Genomic DNA, 12,964 nt, shown 5'->3' with positions numbered 1-12,964 from the left:
TCATTTATAATTTAGTATATATCACTGGAGTTATACCCATAAGTTAAACATAGTCAGTCTGCTTTTCTAATAAATAATGCCATAGATCATTTAAGCCCTGAGATTTTTATAAAAATCTTTATTGTTTTGCTATAATGTAAAAATACCACATGTCCAAAGTTTTAAAATTAAGGAAGTAAAATTTAAGTCATGCAGATAAAAGCAAGAATATGTTGAAAATCTCGTATTCCAGAGATTGATTACTTCTTATATTTTGTTTTTAATATGCATATAAAATGCACTAATTCTGTGATACTATTTTACTGACTTTATTTGATAGTCTATCATAAACATTCCTGATATCATGAACTATTTTATGGACTATTGATAACTTAATATACTTTGAGTAGACATGATATTCATATCTTTCATCTTTCATCAACTGCTTACTCCATTCCCCATAGGAGACTTTTTTTTTTTAAATATCTTCCCAGAGTTTCTTTACACAATAAAGGCAAATTTAAATATATATTTTAATTTTCTCGTAAGTTTTACACAAAGGCTAGCACTTTTTTTTTTTACTCTAGTACATCAGTTTTCTAACAACAAATCTTCTCTTTCTGCAGCATTGTTGATGGCTTCATTATTATTCCATTATTTGATTAAAGTATTTTAACTAATTTCCTACTTTTGGATATTTAGGCTGTCTAAAAACATTCTAGTAGATTTATCTTTTCATACAATCCATGATTATTTCCCTAGGATAAATTATTTGGAATTCTTTGCTTGACCTTTGCTCCTTATTTAAAATGACTCCTTTAAGATTATACCACTTTATACCTCTCCCAGCAATGGCCAACAGCAGATAAAAGGAACTAAATTTAAAAGGGGCTAGTTGCAACAGTGAAATTTTTGAATATTATATACAAGAAAATATAAGAACAGAAAATCAGTGCATTGATAGTTTTTAAGTCATGGCAGAAGAGGGATTCAGTAAGAGGTAGTCAGGCATCCTTGAAAGAATATGTTGGAATGGAGTGAGACATGAGTTCTGATCTTGCCTCTGATGTGAGATCTGGGATAAATCACTAGGTCTTTCCAATCACTAGTCTGCTTTCCAATCATTGAAAAAGGGAAGAATGCTTACTGGGTTTATTTGGGCTCATTTTATTCTAAAAGAATTTATGAATATGAGGAAATCTTTTCTAGCTCTAAAACTCCTTAATTTTATAGCTGTAGCTTTATGTTTGTTCAAAGGAGATAAAAATTGAACTTCTACTTAGGGTAGTGTGTTTTGAAGAGACAGGCCTTTCTCTTCCTAATGCTCTGTGTTACTAATCCCTCTTCATTTCAGTAAATGCTAAACTTAAACTTCTCACCACCACATAGAGCAGCCCGTTATTTTTCATAGATGGACCTTCACACAATTCAGGGAGAATTGGGAGAGAGAAAGTTAAAACTACAAGAGATTTCTGGCTGCATAGTTATATGTATATTAAAAAAAAAACACTCAGACATTTATTTTTAGATGGGATAATGTTAATCTGCAACAACAGGAAGAGACAATCATGTAGTTCCTGCAAATACCAAATTTGGGGTGGTGGTGGTATTAGATTTGACACTCTGTGGCGCAGTGATTTAATAGATGGCAAGAAGGGAGGCAACGAAAAACTGCCCCGTCAGGCCTTCCTGATGTGGGCATTGGTCGTCAGCTAGCCTCCGTGGGCAGGTGTTCAGTTACTGGTCAGCTCATTGTCAAAGCTGTTTGTCATTAGAAACTTACCTGACTTCACCAAGTGAGAACTTTGGTCACTGAGATAAGATTAGTCAAGAATAAATACCATGTCCAGTCATGTCCTTCCTTTCTCTACAGCAAGCAAGCTAAAGAGGAGCCGGGTATGCAGGAACTGGAATCATTAATAGACACAATCCAGAAGCAACTGAAAGATTATTCATGCAAAGATAACATACGTGAAGCATTTCAAGCTCATGACAAGGAAGCGTCAGGATATGTGGACAGAGAGATGTTCTTTAAAATCTGTGAATCTTTTAACGTCCCAATAGATGAATCCTTGGTTAAGGAGGTTGGTATGAGTTCCTTTTTGGGGTTGATTGTAGAGGCTGAGCACTGATTATTCTTTTCTAAAGGTAAATGCACATGTATTTTCTTTTAAATGGGGAAGATTTAGGATGTTCAAGTCAGAACTGTCCCGACTACGGTATTTTCCTGATTCTAGCATTGGCATTCTTGCTTAATTTCTGCTGAAGGGCTTCTCTATAAGTGGGCCTGGGACTAGATAGCACAGAGTTTAGACCAATACATTGGAGCTGAAGGAAGGCAGCAGAGATGACCCTGGAGGGGAGCTGCCAATGGGAGACCCAGAGACCCAAAAATTGAACAGGATGGTGGGCAGCCTTTGATGCCCTTCACAGCTGATGCATAGCTTAGCCCACCAGTAGGGCTAGCATGGAAGAGGATGTGAACACTGTCCAAGCAGTGTGTAAGGGGCATGGTCAGCTACAAAAGGACAAAAGGCAAGGAAGTTTTTTTTCTAGAATTTTCATAAGTGAATTGAAGTGTCATGCCTTTCCTTCATTATTAATTCCTTTATCCAGGGTTCCCCTGAAAATCAGAACAAAATCCATCCCCCTAACACATTTGCCAAGGATTCTGGCTTACTATTGTAAAAATATTCCCACTAAGAACTCCAAGATTCTGGAGCCTTTCTTGAAGATCTTTAAGAAGAAAGCAATGTTCAGAATTAAAGATTCATTTAGGAAAGGATTTTGTTTAGGGCTAAAGTGACTACGTTAGAGATGAGTAGTTTTTATGGACAGGAACATTAGCACAGAGTGGGGGAGAGTAAAAAGAAAGGTATTTGTTCATGTGGGCCAAACACCCCATACCTTAGATTGACAGCATGCCTAGTTTGATTCTTGAGTCATTCATGCCATATGACATGGGAACTGACATGGAAGAGAGGAATGGCTGTCATTGGGAAGTGGGACAGGGAAGGGAAAGGTGTTGTGGATTTGTACATGTCTTATAAAGACTACCACAGAAATCATTGTTACCAGTCAGAGCTGAGTTTTAGAGGACACAGTGTAAACAGTGACAGAACTAGATTGTTTTGTTAGGCTGTGATATCAGGAAACTGCTATTCAGGAGTCTTATTTCCTGGTTGACAAAGTCTTCTATTTGAATATAGAAACAATTAAAATTGCTTTGAAAATGACAACACCCTTATAAATATGGGCATTAGTCTTGAAATCTTGGGCAAGTCATTTACTCCAACTTTGGTTTCATTAAGTGTAAGTGAGTGACAATGTCTGACATTCCTACCATGTTCACAGGATCATTTCTGAATCAACTGAGGATATAAAAACTGAAGTTTGGGTTTACAAAGGTGGGGGATATATGCTCTGCAGTTAAGTTGGAGGAAGCCCACCTCTTTCACCTGTTCTCTCTGCTCTCTTCTGCAGTTAATCAGGATGTGCTCTCATGGAGAAGACAGGATTGACTATTATAACTTTGTTCGTGCTTTCTCAAACTGACCTGGCTGATGAGAGAATACAATATAAATTTTTTATGTTGGAGCCACAATTGGAAATATATCTTGTAAAGCTCCTGAAGTTATATTTCTTTTTTTTTTAAATTATTTTTCACTACTCCAAAATTCTCAATTAAATTGGTTTTTATAGGATTGGTGCCTTATTTGGGGTAACTGGGGTATTGTGATGGTTAATTTTATGTGTCAGTTGACTGGGCAGAGTGCTCAGATATTTCATCAAACATTATTTTGAGTGTGTTTTTGATTTAAGTACGTCTGAATTGGCAAGCAAAGCAGATTACCTTCCCCAAAGTGGTTGGGCCTCATCCAGTCATTTGAAGGCCTGACAAAACAAGATGGCTGACCCTCCCCTGAGTAATAGTGAACTCCTCTTACCTGACTGCCTCCAAATGACTGGCTTTTTGCTACCCTCAGACTCAAACTGAAGTAACAATCCTTTGCTTTCAGGCTTCAGACTGGAGCTGCACCATCAGTTCTCCTGGGTCTCAGGAGTTTGGACTCAGATTGGAACTCCACCCTCAGCTCTCCTGCAGCTCCAGCTTGCCAACTCACCCTGCGGCTTTAGGGACTTAGGCTCCATAATCATGTGAATCAATTCTCATAGTACTTATCATTTATAATACTCATTTCTTTCTTTGTGATGTCTATACACATACACACACATTCTATTGGTTCTGTTTCTCTGGAAAACTGTAAAATAGATATAGCATCATTAAGTGCAGGATGAATGATAGAATTTTCTAGCAACATTTGGCATATTGAAAATAAGTGCTGGCATCACTGTTGCTGCCAGCCAATAGCCCCCATCACTACCAACCTGCCTGTCCCAATATTGTAGAGAAACATACTACATGTTTTCAAAAACTCTGGTTTTAGGCCCATCAGTAGACCTGCATTTTTAAAAAATGGAATATAATAGAAAGGATCAGTGTGGAACACATGCATAGTATTTTCATGAAACTTGTTTCAACTGAGTGTATTTGATGGGTTATGAAGTAAAATGTTTTTCTTGATGTGGGCATAGTTTTAAAAAGTAGAAAAACACCGATCTTTTAGAAACCCTGGCATTAAGATAGTGGGGAAAGATTAGTAGCAGTTGCTGGCTCTCTAATGAGTTCTGAATGACTTTCTAGCCAGTGCTGCTCTTTCATTGAAGTCAGTCACCAACATCATCTTTAAAAATGCCATCTTGAATTCTTCCCTGCCACCCAGAATATGGCATGAATGAGGTTGGAATTACAGGGGCCTCCTCGGAACTGCTGGGAAGCTGCCCTTGATCTTTCCTGCCCTAATGAGCTGCCACCTTTAACCAGCTTAACAGCTGTAGATACATTGTTGATGCCTCCTTTCTGCTCCAGATTATTATCTCAGGAAGAACCCATGTTTTGTTTTGTTCCTTCAGTCATTCATAACTATTTAGAAAGTTTCAAGTATTTAGAAAGTCCATTTCAGTTTTAAAAATACTAAGTTCTGTCCTGTTTCTCCAGCTCAGTCCTGCCTCAGGCCTGGAAGACTTCAGTAGAATGTATGTGTTGGGACAGGTATAGTCCTTTCTCTGGCTTTTGTTCCCTCTGTCTATATTCAGCCAAGCTGCTGTTTGGGCCCTTGTAGGATTTAGGAAAGGTTAAAGGGCAGAAACAGAGAAAAGGGAAACATCTCATTTCTGTGTCAGGTAATATCATAATTTGGGGTGAAGGCTGAATACTATGTGCCCAAAGCCTGTCACTTTCTCCCAGGGCACCGTGTGTGTGTTTTCTTAGGTCACTTTCCCCCAGGGCACCGTGTGTGTGTGTGTGTGTGTGTGTGTGTGTGTGTTTTCTTAGGTCACTTTCCCCCAGGAAACCTCCTAGTGCACCATTCTCAGATGCAGATGGTCACTAGTTAGCCAACTGACTGACCTGCTCTAATGGTCTGCTGCCCAGGCTCCTTATCTGTCAGGCTAACTCACCCTGCCAGGGTGTGCCCTTATGCCCAGTATTCTTAAGGTTTTCTTGGTTATGCAGTTAGGTAGCTGTCCTTGAGACTTGTTTTAGATGAGAATCAGGCACCCCTAATCTTGTGCTCTCCAATCTCCAAGGGATACATGTTAAGCCCCCCTTTAGCTTGCAGACCCACTACATCCTGATACCCTTTTAAGAAGTCTGAATTCTCCAAACCATTCTTCATCATCCCTGCCTCTTGAGGAAGACAGAAGCTCAAAAGCTTTGGGTCCCTCTGAGGCAAATCTTTCATGGGCCCAATTGGCAACATATGGAAATACTTAACCAATTTTGTCCTCAGCTTTGAGCCTTAGCTGAAATGGAAATTTAGGAAGATCTCATTTAATATCCTCTTACCTGCCTTTTGAAATCCAAGTGCTCATAGACTTTCTAAACTCAGTTCTGACCACTCATCTCTTTTTATTTCCCTTTATCTTTTCTACCATATTAAACTTTCAGCCTGCCCCACTGCAATTGTTAGACGCATCTCAGGACTGTCTAGAATAAGGTTCATATATTCCTTAAGCTTGCTTTCCACTTCTCACCTTGCCTCCCCTCCCAAGCTCACCCAAGATTGAAAAGCTAAGATCTGTCAGCACTATCAGGTATGAGTGCTACCTCATCAAAGACCCTAGCCAGCAGGACATTTCTGTGGTGGCCTCACACTGCTCACCTCTGTTAGTTTCCACAAGGCAGCAACTGTAGGAATCACCAAAATCAGAGCAAATCACTTTCCTACTGAAATCCTGAATGGCAGCGTAGCCATTAAATGTCAATTACATATGCTACAGTCACAACTGGGCTCAGGTGAAGGAAGACGGCAGTTAGCCAGCAGCAAGCAATACTGTAAGAAATGACCATCGTTTCCAATTGGCCAGTTTAATCAGATACGAGGAGCTTTGTCAGAAACAGAATTATCATTACCTAGTAGCAGTGACACTGGAGACACACTAGGAGCTGCAGCTATTAGCTTTAACTGAAGGATGTGTATTAAGACTCATGAGGGTGGCTTATGGCTTTGGGCTAATATCTGCCTTGTGGATGCAGACTGGCTGTAAGTTAGCACCTACCAACTGTCCTGGGCCTTGAAAATGCCACCTAATAATTAGGTGTATTGAACCCATGTCTACAGGCTTTGAGGATGTTTGGGATCAACAAGTACAGAAGACTTCTCTAAATGTTTTCAGAGTGAGGGTCACTTGGGTAAGCTTTACTTATACCATGAACTTAGTATTTACTATCACCATTCCCTGTAAAACGAAAACAAAAACCCTAGGACACAGATGAGCTAGATCACCTGCCTTCTCTCACGAGAAAGATTAAGTGCTGGAGTCACCTGGTTTCTCATGCACAGCAGGACTCCAACCCAAACCTGCCAAAACTTGCCCCCACCCAAATTAGTACCACTCACCTTCACCTCAAGCAAATGCTCTCTGGTTATTCTCAGTCCCTGTGGGTGTCCATGACTAACTGTACCTAACACTGCACTCATCTCCTGAGCTCTTGCCAAAGATGTTTCTGGAAAAAACAGCAGACAGCTACAGGCAATAACAGGCCATCCAGGTGACACCAATAATCCCAAGTGTCCACCATTACTCCTAATACTGGGATGTCTTCTGGTTAGCACCAACATACTTGGTGGCACTGAATCCCATGTCCTCCAAGCCAAGTTCCTTCATAGGACAGCAGTTAAGCAGAGTACTTCCTTCTGGAGCCTCCTGTCCACAAACTGCATGATAAGGAAATCCCTTTTTCTACTTCACTTGCTATAGGTTGAATTAAAATGATGCATATTACTATGCAGCACAGCACTTAATATAACTGATTCTCCATCCTTCATTCCAATTCCCTGATTCATATAACCACATCAAACAAATATATCTCAAGAAATATAAGAAATGGCTGGAGTGAAAGGTTTTAAACACAAAGGCTAAAATTGATGCCAACTCATTTGTCAAGTAAAAGCAAACAAAAGCATCCACATTAAAAAACATTCCTATATAGAGGCATCTCAAGTTATTCCAGAGACGATTAAGACTGATAATAATTCTATGCCTTTTATTCAGTTATTACAGAAAATATTTGATCATTTGTTTCAAAATGTACATTAAAAAATCCATACAAAACTGTAATTTGTTTTAAAACCAGACAGAAACAGTGGAAAAAGGATTTTGAAAAAAGTTCACCAAAAGTAAAAAGATATCCCTCCCCCCAACCCTTTTACATGAAAGCATAAATACGGCAGGTACAAATTTTCCTTGAGTTCCTTGTGGAAATTTGGTCCATAACATGAACAGGCTAAAATAGAAAAACAAAGACAACTTGTCCACATTTGCATTATGAGTTGCTCAGGGCACCAGCAGCCTCAGCTCATCCTTCAGATGTTTATTTCAGAGGAACCGAAAAGTGAGGTTTGTAGTCTCATCACATAAACACTCGAATCTGCACCCAACAGGATGGTGGTACTCACTCCCACAGCCAGACCCGCTCAGGCCGCAGGGCTCTCCACCCGGGGCTGATTCTCCATCCTCTCCACGTGCACAAGAAACTGGAACGCTTTTACAAAGTGATCGTGATGCCATGGGCCTCACACAGATTGTATTCCCAGATGCTGACTTAGGATCCCATCCTGAGGATTTTTTTTTTTTTTTTCTTTTTCTTTTTTAATGTAAGGACTCTTAAGATGATACCACATGTTCCACAACAGGGCCACAGAAACCCACCCAGCATCATAAGAATGACAGCAACAAGGGGAAATGGCTGACATTTCTTCTGTAAGGGATGATGACTACCTCTCCCAAAGGTCCCTCCTCCCCACCTATTGCAGGGCATTGTAAGGGACAGAAAGGCCTGTGGAAAAGACCACGGGTTGGGAGAGTTATTGCACAACCCGGAAGGGCGGGAACAGGCAGGCAGGCGAGGGGCAGGGAGAAGGCTGCAGCTACTAACACAGGGTCATCCCAAATTGGGAGCTGTAGCAGTTCTGCAATCACTGGATCAAACTCACTGTGAAACAGGTAAGGAGTTAAGTCTCTGGACCAGGAAGTATGGGTAAACACCTTCCTCACACAAACTTTGGGAAGTGAAATAGATCAGAAGAGATTACAGCAAGGATGCCTTTGTTTCTAATATGGGGTGGGAAGAGACAAGGTCAGGGCTTGTTGCCGGGCAGGGTACAGGGGCTGCAGGGGCGGTGCTGAAGCCTTTGAGCTTCCCTTCACAGGTACAAGGCACAGGTGCCTGCCCTTGGGCCACTAACAGGCTTCTACAGCTCTCCAGCAGGCCAGAAGTGAACTGCTACAGGGAGAAGCACAAATGAAGCAGAGAACACAGAGCCTACTACTATGCGGGGGGTGTCAAAGCAGATGAGACAAAACTTTCAGTCCGTGTCCCTTTATGAGTACTGTACTGAGGTATGGTGGTGTCCTTGGCTGCATATGCTGAAAGCCCTAGAGCCCTGGCAACTGGGAGCTGGCCATACAGTACAAATGAAGGCCACACGGCAACATAAGGCACTTATTACATAAGAACAGATCTGCTTAGGACAAGAACAAAAACTCTATAGGGGTCAGCAAACGCTGAAAGGCTGCAGAGAGCCTGCAAGTTTGAATGCTTTTTATCTTCAGGGCTGTGCTGATCCAACCACCTCCATGAAAGAGTTCGTGAGTGGGAGGTGAAGCCACTGGGAGGAGTGTCTCTTCCAGCCTTTTGGGAGGTGGAGTTAATACTCAAGCAAACAGGGTGAAGGGTGGGAAGCTAGTCAAGGCTTCCTTACAGTGGACCATGGGCCAGAGGCATCCTATTTATACTCAGGTTTTCAAATGAACCTAATTCTCCAGCAACCACCAAACTCTCTTCTCAGGAAAAAAAGCTGTAAGCTCAGGAGCAGGAGAGGAGAAAGATCATCCAACTGCCCTGATTCCAGACCCTCAGCCCTCTCCATCAGTGGAGAACAGAGGCTATAAGGGATTAAGATCCATTGGAGACACTGAAGCCCTTTGACAGGGAAGAGAAGTTAGTTATGTTCAGACAACCCTACCTCCTCCCACCCCAGATCTAGGCAAAACTAACAGGGAAGACTGACATCTATCAAAGAAATGCAAACCAAGGCCTTCCCCAAAGGTGTTGGCAAACCTCTTGTAATTAAAGCTTCCATGTATCATAACTTTATGTTGTGGAATTTTTGGAGGGCATGCATTCTCTTTCTTATTTACCACTTAGGAAAAGGATCAAGGGGTACTGAGGAAAGCGGTCTCAAAACCTTGGTGCACACACCCACCCCTGGCTTCAGGGACTCTTGGGAGTCCCAGGGATTCTAGTCAAGGGAAGCACTGTGAAGGTGGCCAGAACACAGGAGTCTCTTTGGGTTTAAGTGTCAGTAAGCTCCCCTTATCCTCCAGAACCATTCTCTACCTTCAATAAGAACACATGAAATTTATTAATAGTGCAGCTATCAGAGCCTAGAAGGTAAAAATAACTTTTCCATCACGGAACTTTGGAGAATTGGCATCAGGGGCTCCTCTATCCATCAACATGGCCTCCCTCTCCTACCACTGCCATCTGCTGGCATCTGGATGCAGGTGTACCAGTCAGGGATGTCCAGAGAGGCAGTGGCTGAGGTAGATAAGCATCATTTCTTCTGCTCTTGGCGGATGGTGCTGAGCTGCCTCTCCAATGGAGGGTAGGGTCTGCACAAGTGACTTGGTGCTTTGGGGATAGGATAAAGAATAATGAAAAAGTAGCCAAAGTTCCCAAATTAGTACAAGCTAGCCCAACATGGTCACAGGATGAGTGGAGTTGAGTTAAACTCTGGCAACATAGTTTGTGTCAATTTGGCAAAGATTTGACTTTGCTATGACATAAATGTGCCAGAGAAGCAGGTGGAGGAAGGAAGTACCCTACAATTAACTTCTAAGCACCCCCAAATATCCCTGAAGCCCAGGATGATAAGTTATCAGAAAGGAAAGGGAGATTAGGGGAAAATGAAAATTTTCAAAAATTCTGTCCTGCTTTCTACGGGTAATAAAAAGAAACCAAGGGTAGATCTTTCCAATTCTGTCTCAGGGGTTTTTCTTTTAATGCAGAATAAGATTTTACAAACTCCCATCAGTGAACCAACCCTTGTCCTTTAGGAAACAATCTAAGTTGACCCCAGCCACGAGGCTCATGGTACCACGCATCATATACCAGCAAGACGCTCGCAGGAGATGTACGGAACATGGAGCTATGTCATCTCTGGCATCCATGTGTCCTGGGACAGAGCAATGAAAATGGAGAATGGGGGCAGCTGGATCCAGGACTTGAGCTGCTCTGCTCACTACCACATCCCCAGCCCTCAGAACACTGCAAGCAGGTTCTAAGTATCTGCTGAGGGCATGACTCAGCAGCTCAGCCTGGGGAGAACCCAGAAGGGAATCTGAGCCAGTGGGTGAGGACGGTGGGTTTAAAAGGCTGCCGGCTAGACTGAATACCCTCTCCACAAGTAGTTCCTGGCCAGATAAGCAGGAACTCAGTTACAGCCTACGTCAGGGCTGTTGGTCTGAAGTGGCAAGGGCATTTCAGACCAGCTCTGCTGGGTTAATACCAAGCTACCCTCTTATCAACATTCTTCTGTGCAGCCCATAGAAGAGTCAGGGAAGGATAGGGAGATTAGAGGAAAATGCATACTTTCAAAAATATTGTCCTTCTTTCTAAGGGTAATCAAAAGAAAGCAAGGGCAGATCTTTCCAATTCCATATGCTTACCGCAGACCAAGATGGAAGTTTACAGTGGTGTCTGGAAACAGATCCCTTGGTTACTGGTAACTTAAACTTTGTCTACAATGCAAGTGACTTGGAGAAGGGGAGCTGCCTTGATGAAAAGACCCAGGTCCCCCTTTCTGGATAAAAATCCAAGGTCTGATCTCTACCATGATGTCAGAGAGAGGGCCAGTATGCTAGGTGACATTAGCATTCCTGTGCCACCAAAACTGCTCCCCTTTGCCTCAGCACAGGGCTCAGGGGTTCTTAACTAGGATCTTTTCAAGCCCACCTCCCCTTCAGGAAGTCCTTACAAGACACTTTAAGGACTTGTCAGCCTTGTCTTCAGGCAGATAGGAAAGAATAGTACAGGGAGGGGAACAGAAGACTTCTGTCTGCTCATCCTCATCCAGCCAGAAAAGCCACTCTGAGTCAACCCTGGCTCACGCCATAGTTGTGCTCAACAAACATCAGCAAGTGATGAGGATTCCAAAAAATACTCATAAGTGAGGCCAGAGGGCAGAATGGCCAGGTGACCCTCCCTGGGGCACCAAGGGACTGGTGTGGGGCTGGAGCCCTTGAGTCTTAGTGTTTCTGCAGCTAAAGAGATGAAGCCAAGGTAGAAAGATTGACCCGACAGGGCTGGCTGGTTCTGGACTCTAGGCCAGCACCGCTCAGGCAAGTTTGCTAGCTATTGTTTGGTTTGGTTTTGAGTGCTGGTGAACAGTTGAAGAAATTACAGCAGCTAGTGCTGCTGAAGAAAGGCCCAGGCTACTCCTGTCTCTCCTGTTGTGTTACCTGTCTGGAAGGGCCTGCTGCTCAGCGTGCTGTGCTCTTGCTCTACAAGTGGGAAGACTTGTCCTCCTTCAGCACTTTCCTCCAGAGTGACTGCAAGGTGATTTCCAATACAATTCCAACACAGGAAGCCCTCTGGAGTAATGGGACCCAAGAGAGTTAACTCGGTCCTCCTGGATAACGTTGCCATGTCCCACAGCAGAGGCTGCTGTGCCTCAGGATGGCATGTGTAGAACTGGAATTAGACATCTTGTCAGTTAATCAGCACCAAGGAGATTACGATCCAAGAGGGCAGGCCTCTCCTCTTCCTGCCCATCCGCATGAGGACCACTAAGGGCCTGCTGCCAGCCCCAGGTGAAGCTCCTTGGCACAAGGCTTCCAGATGAACAGGTCCTGGGAGTGATGGACAGGACCACAATCTTAGCTCCCTCCCATGGTAAAAACCAGACACAGAAAAATTGCACATTAAAGTAAAATGAAGAAGTGAAAAGAAAAAGGAGCAGCCATGAAGGAAGAGAAAGAAGAGGTAAGAAGAATAACCATGAGGATCTAGGTTTCTAGAAAACCCAACACAGGACAGGGTAAGGCCATGAGGTGGCTTGAGGGAGTGACAGAGGAAGATTTTTGGCTTTATTGAGAATGGTTTATGGAAAAATAAGAAGAGAAAGCCAAGAAGAAAGAGAAAACCCCCCTCTGAAGACAGGTTTCTGCTATTTGAGACGGAGCATGTCAAGGAGAAAGGAGGAGGCAGTATTGGGGGCCCGGGTTCCTCGCCTCCCTGCTGGGCCCCCACAAAGAGGATTCCTGTTCTCAGCACTTTGGCCTTAAGGAGACTTGAGTTTCTTAGTCCGTGGGGAGGTTCCATTCTCTGCTTTCACAACTCCATTTTCATGGTAACCTG

General features: G+C 42.8%; 2 protein-coding genes across 3 annotated transcripts in view; one reads left to right on the top strand and one right to left on the bottom strand.

The window, feature by feature from the left end:
• EFHC1 (EF-hand domain containing 1) overlaps window positions 1-3,683 on the top strand; it is a 63,986-nt gene extending 60,303 nt beyond the window's left edge. For both annotated transcript variants that reach the window (XM_079147636.1, XM_079147637.1), the window contains 2 exons: window positions 1,853-2,063; window positions 3,463-3,683. In XM_079147636.1, coding sequence (XP_079003762.1) covers window positions 1,853-2,063; window positions 3,463-3,534 — 283 coding nt within the window. In that variant the 3' untranslated portion in view covers window positions 3,535-3,683. The remainder of the gene's footprint in view (window positions 1-1,852; window positions 2,064-3,462) is intronic.
• Window positions 3,684-7,573: 3,890 nt separating this feature from the next.
• The window catches only part of TRAM2 (translocation associated membrane protein 2), an 80,502-nt gene continuing 75,111 nt past the window's right edge, over window positions 7,574-12,964 (bottom strand). Inside the window, exons 11-12 of the mRNA XM_079147652.1 lie at window positions 12,067-12,961; window positions 7,574-10,237 (exon numbers count right to left, since the gene is read on the bottom strand). Coding sequence (XP_079003778.1) covers window positions 12,888-12,961 — 74 coding nt within the window. The 3' untranslated portion in view covers window positions 7,574-10,237; window positions 12,067-12,887. The remainder of the gene's footprint in view (window positions 10,238-12,066; window positions 12,962-12,964) is intronic.

Source organism: Sciurus vulgaris (genome assembly GCF_902686455.1).
Source record: "Sciurus vulgaris genome assembly, chromosome: 7".
NCBI classification, from domain to species: domain Eukaryota; kingdom Metazoa; phylum Chordata; class Mammalia; order Rodentia; family Sciuridae; genus Sciurus; species Sciurus vulgaris.
This window is presented reverse-complemented; position numbering and strand designations above follow the sequence as displayed.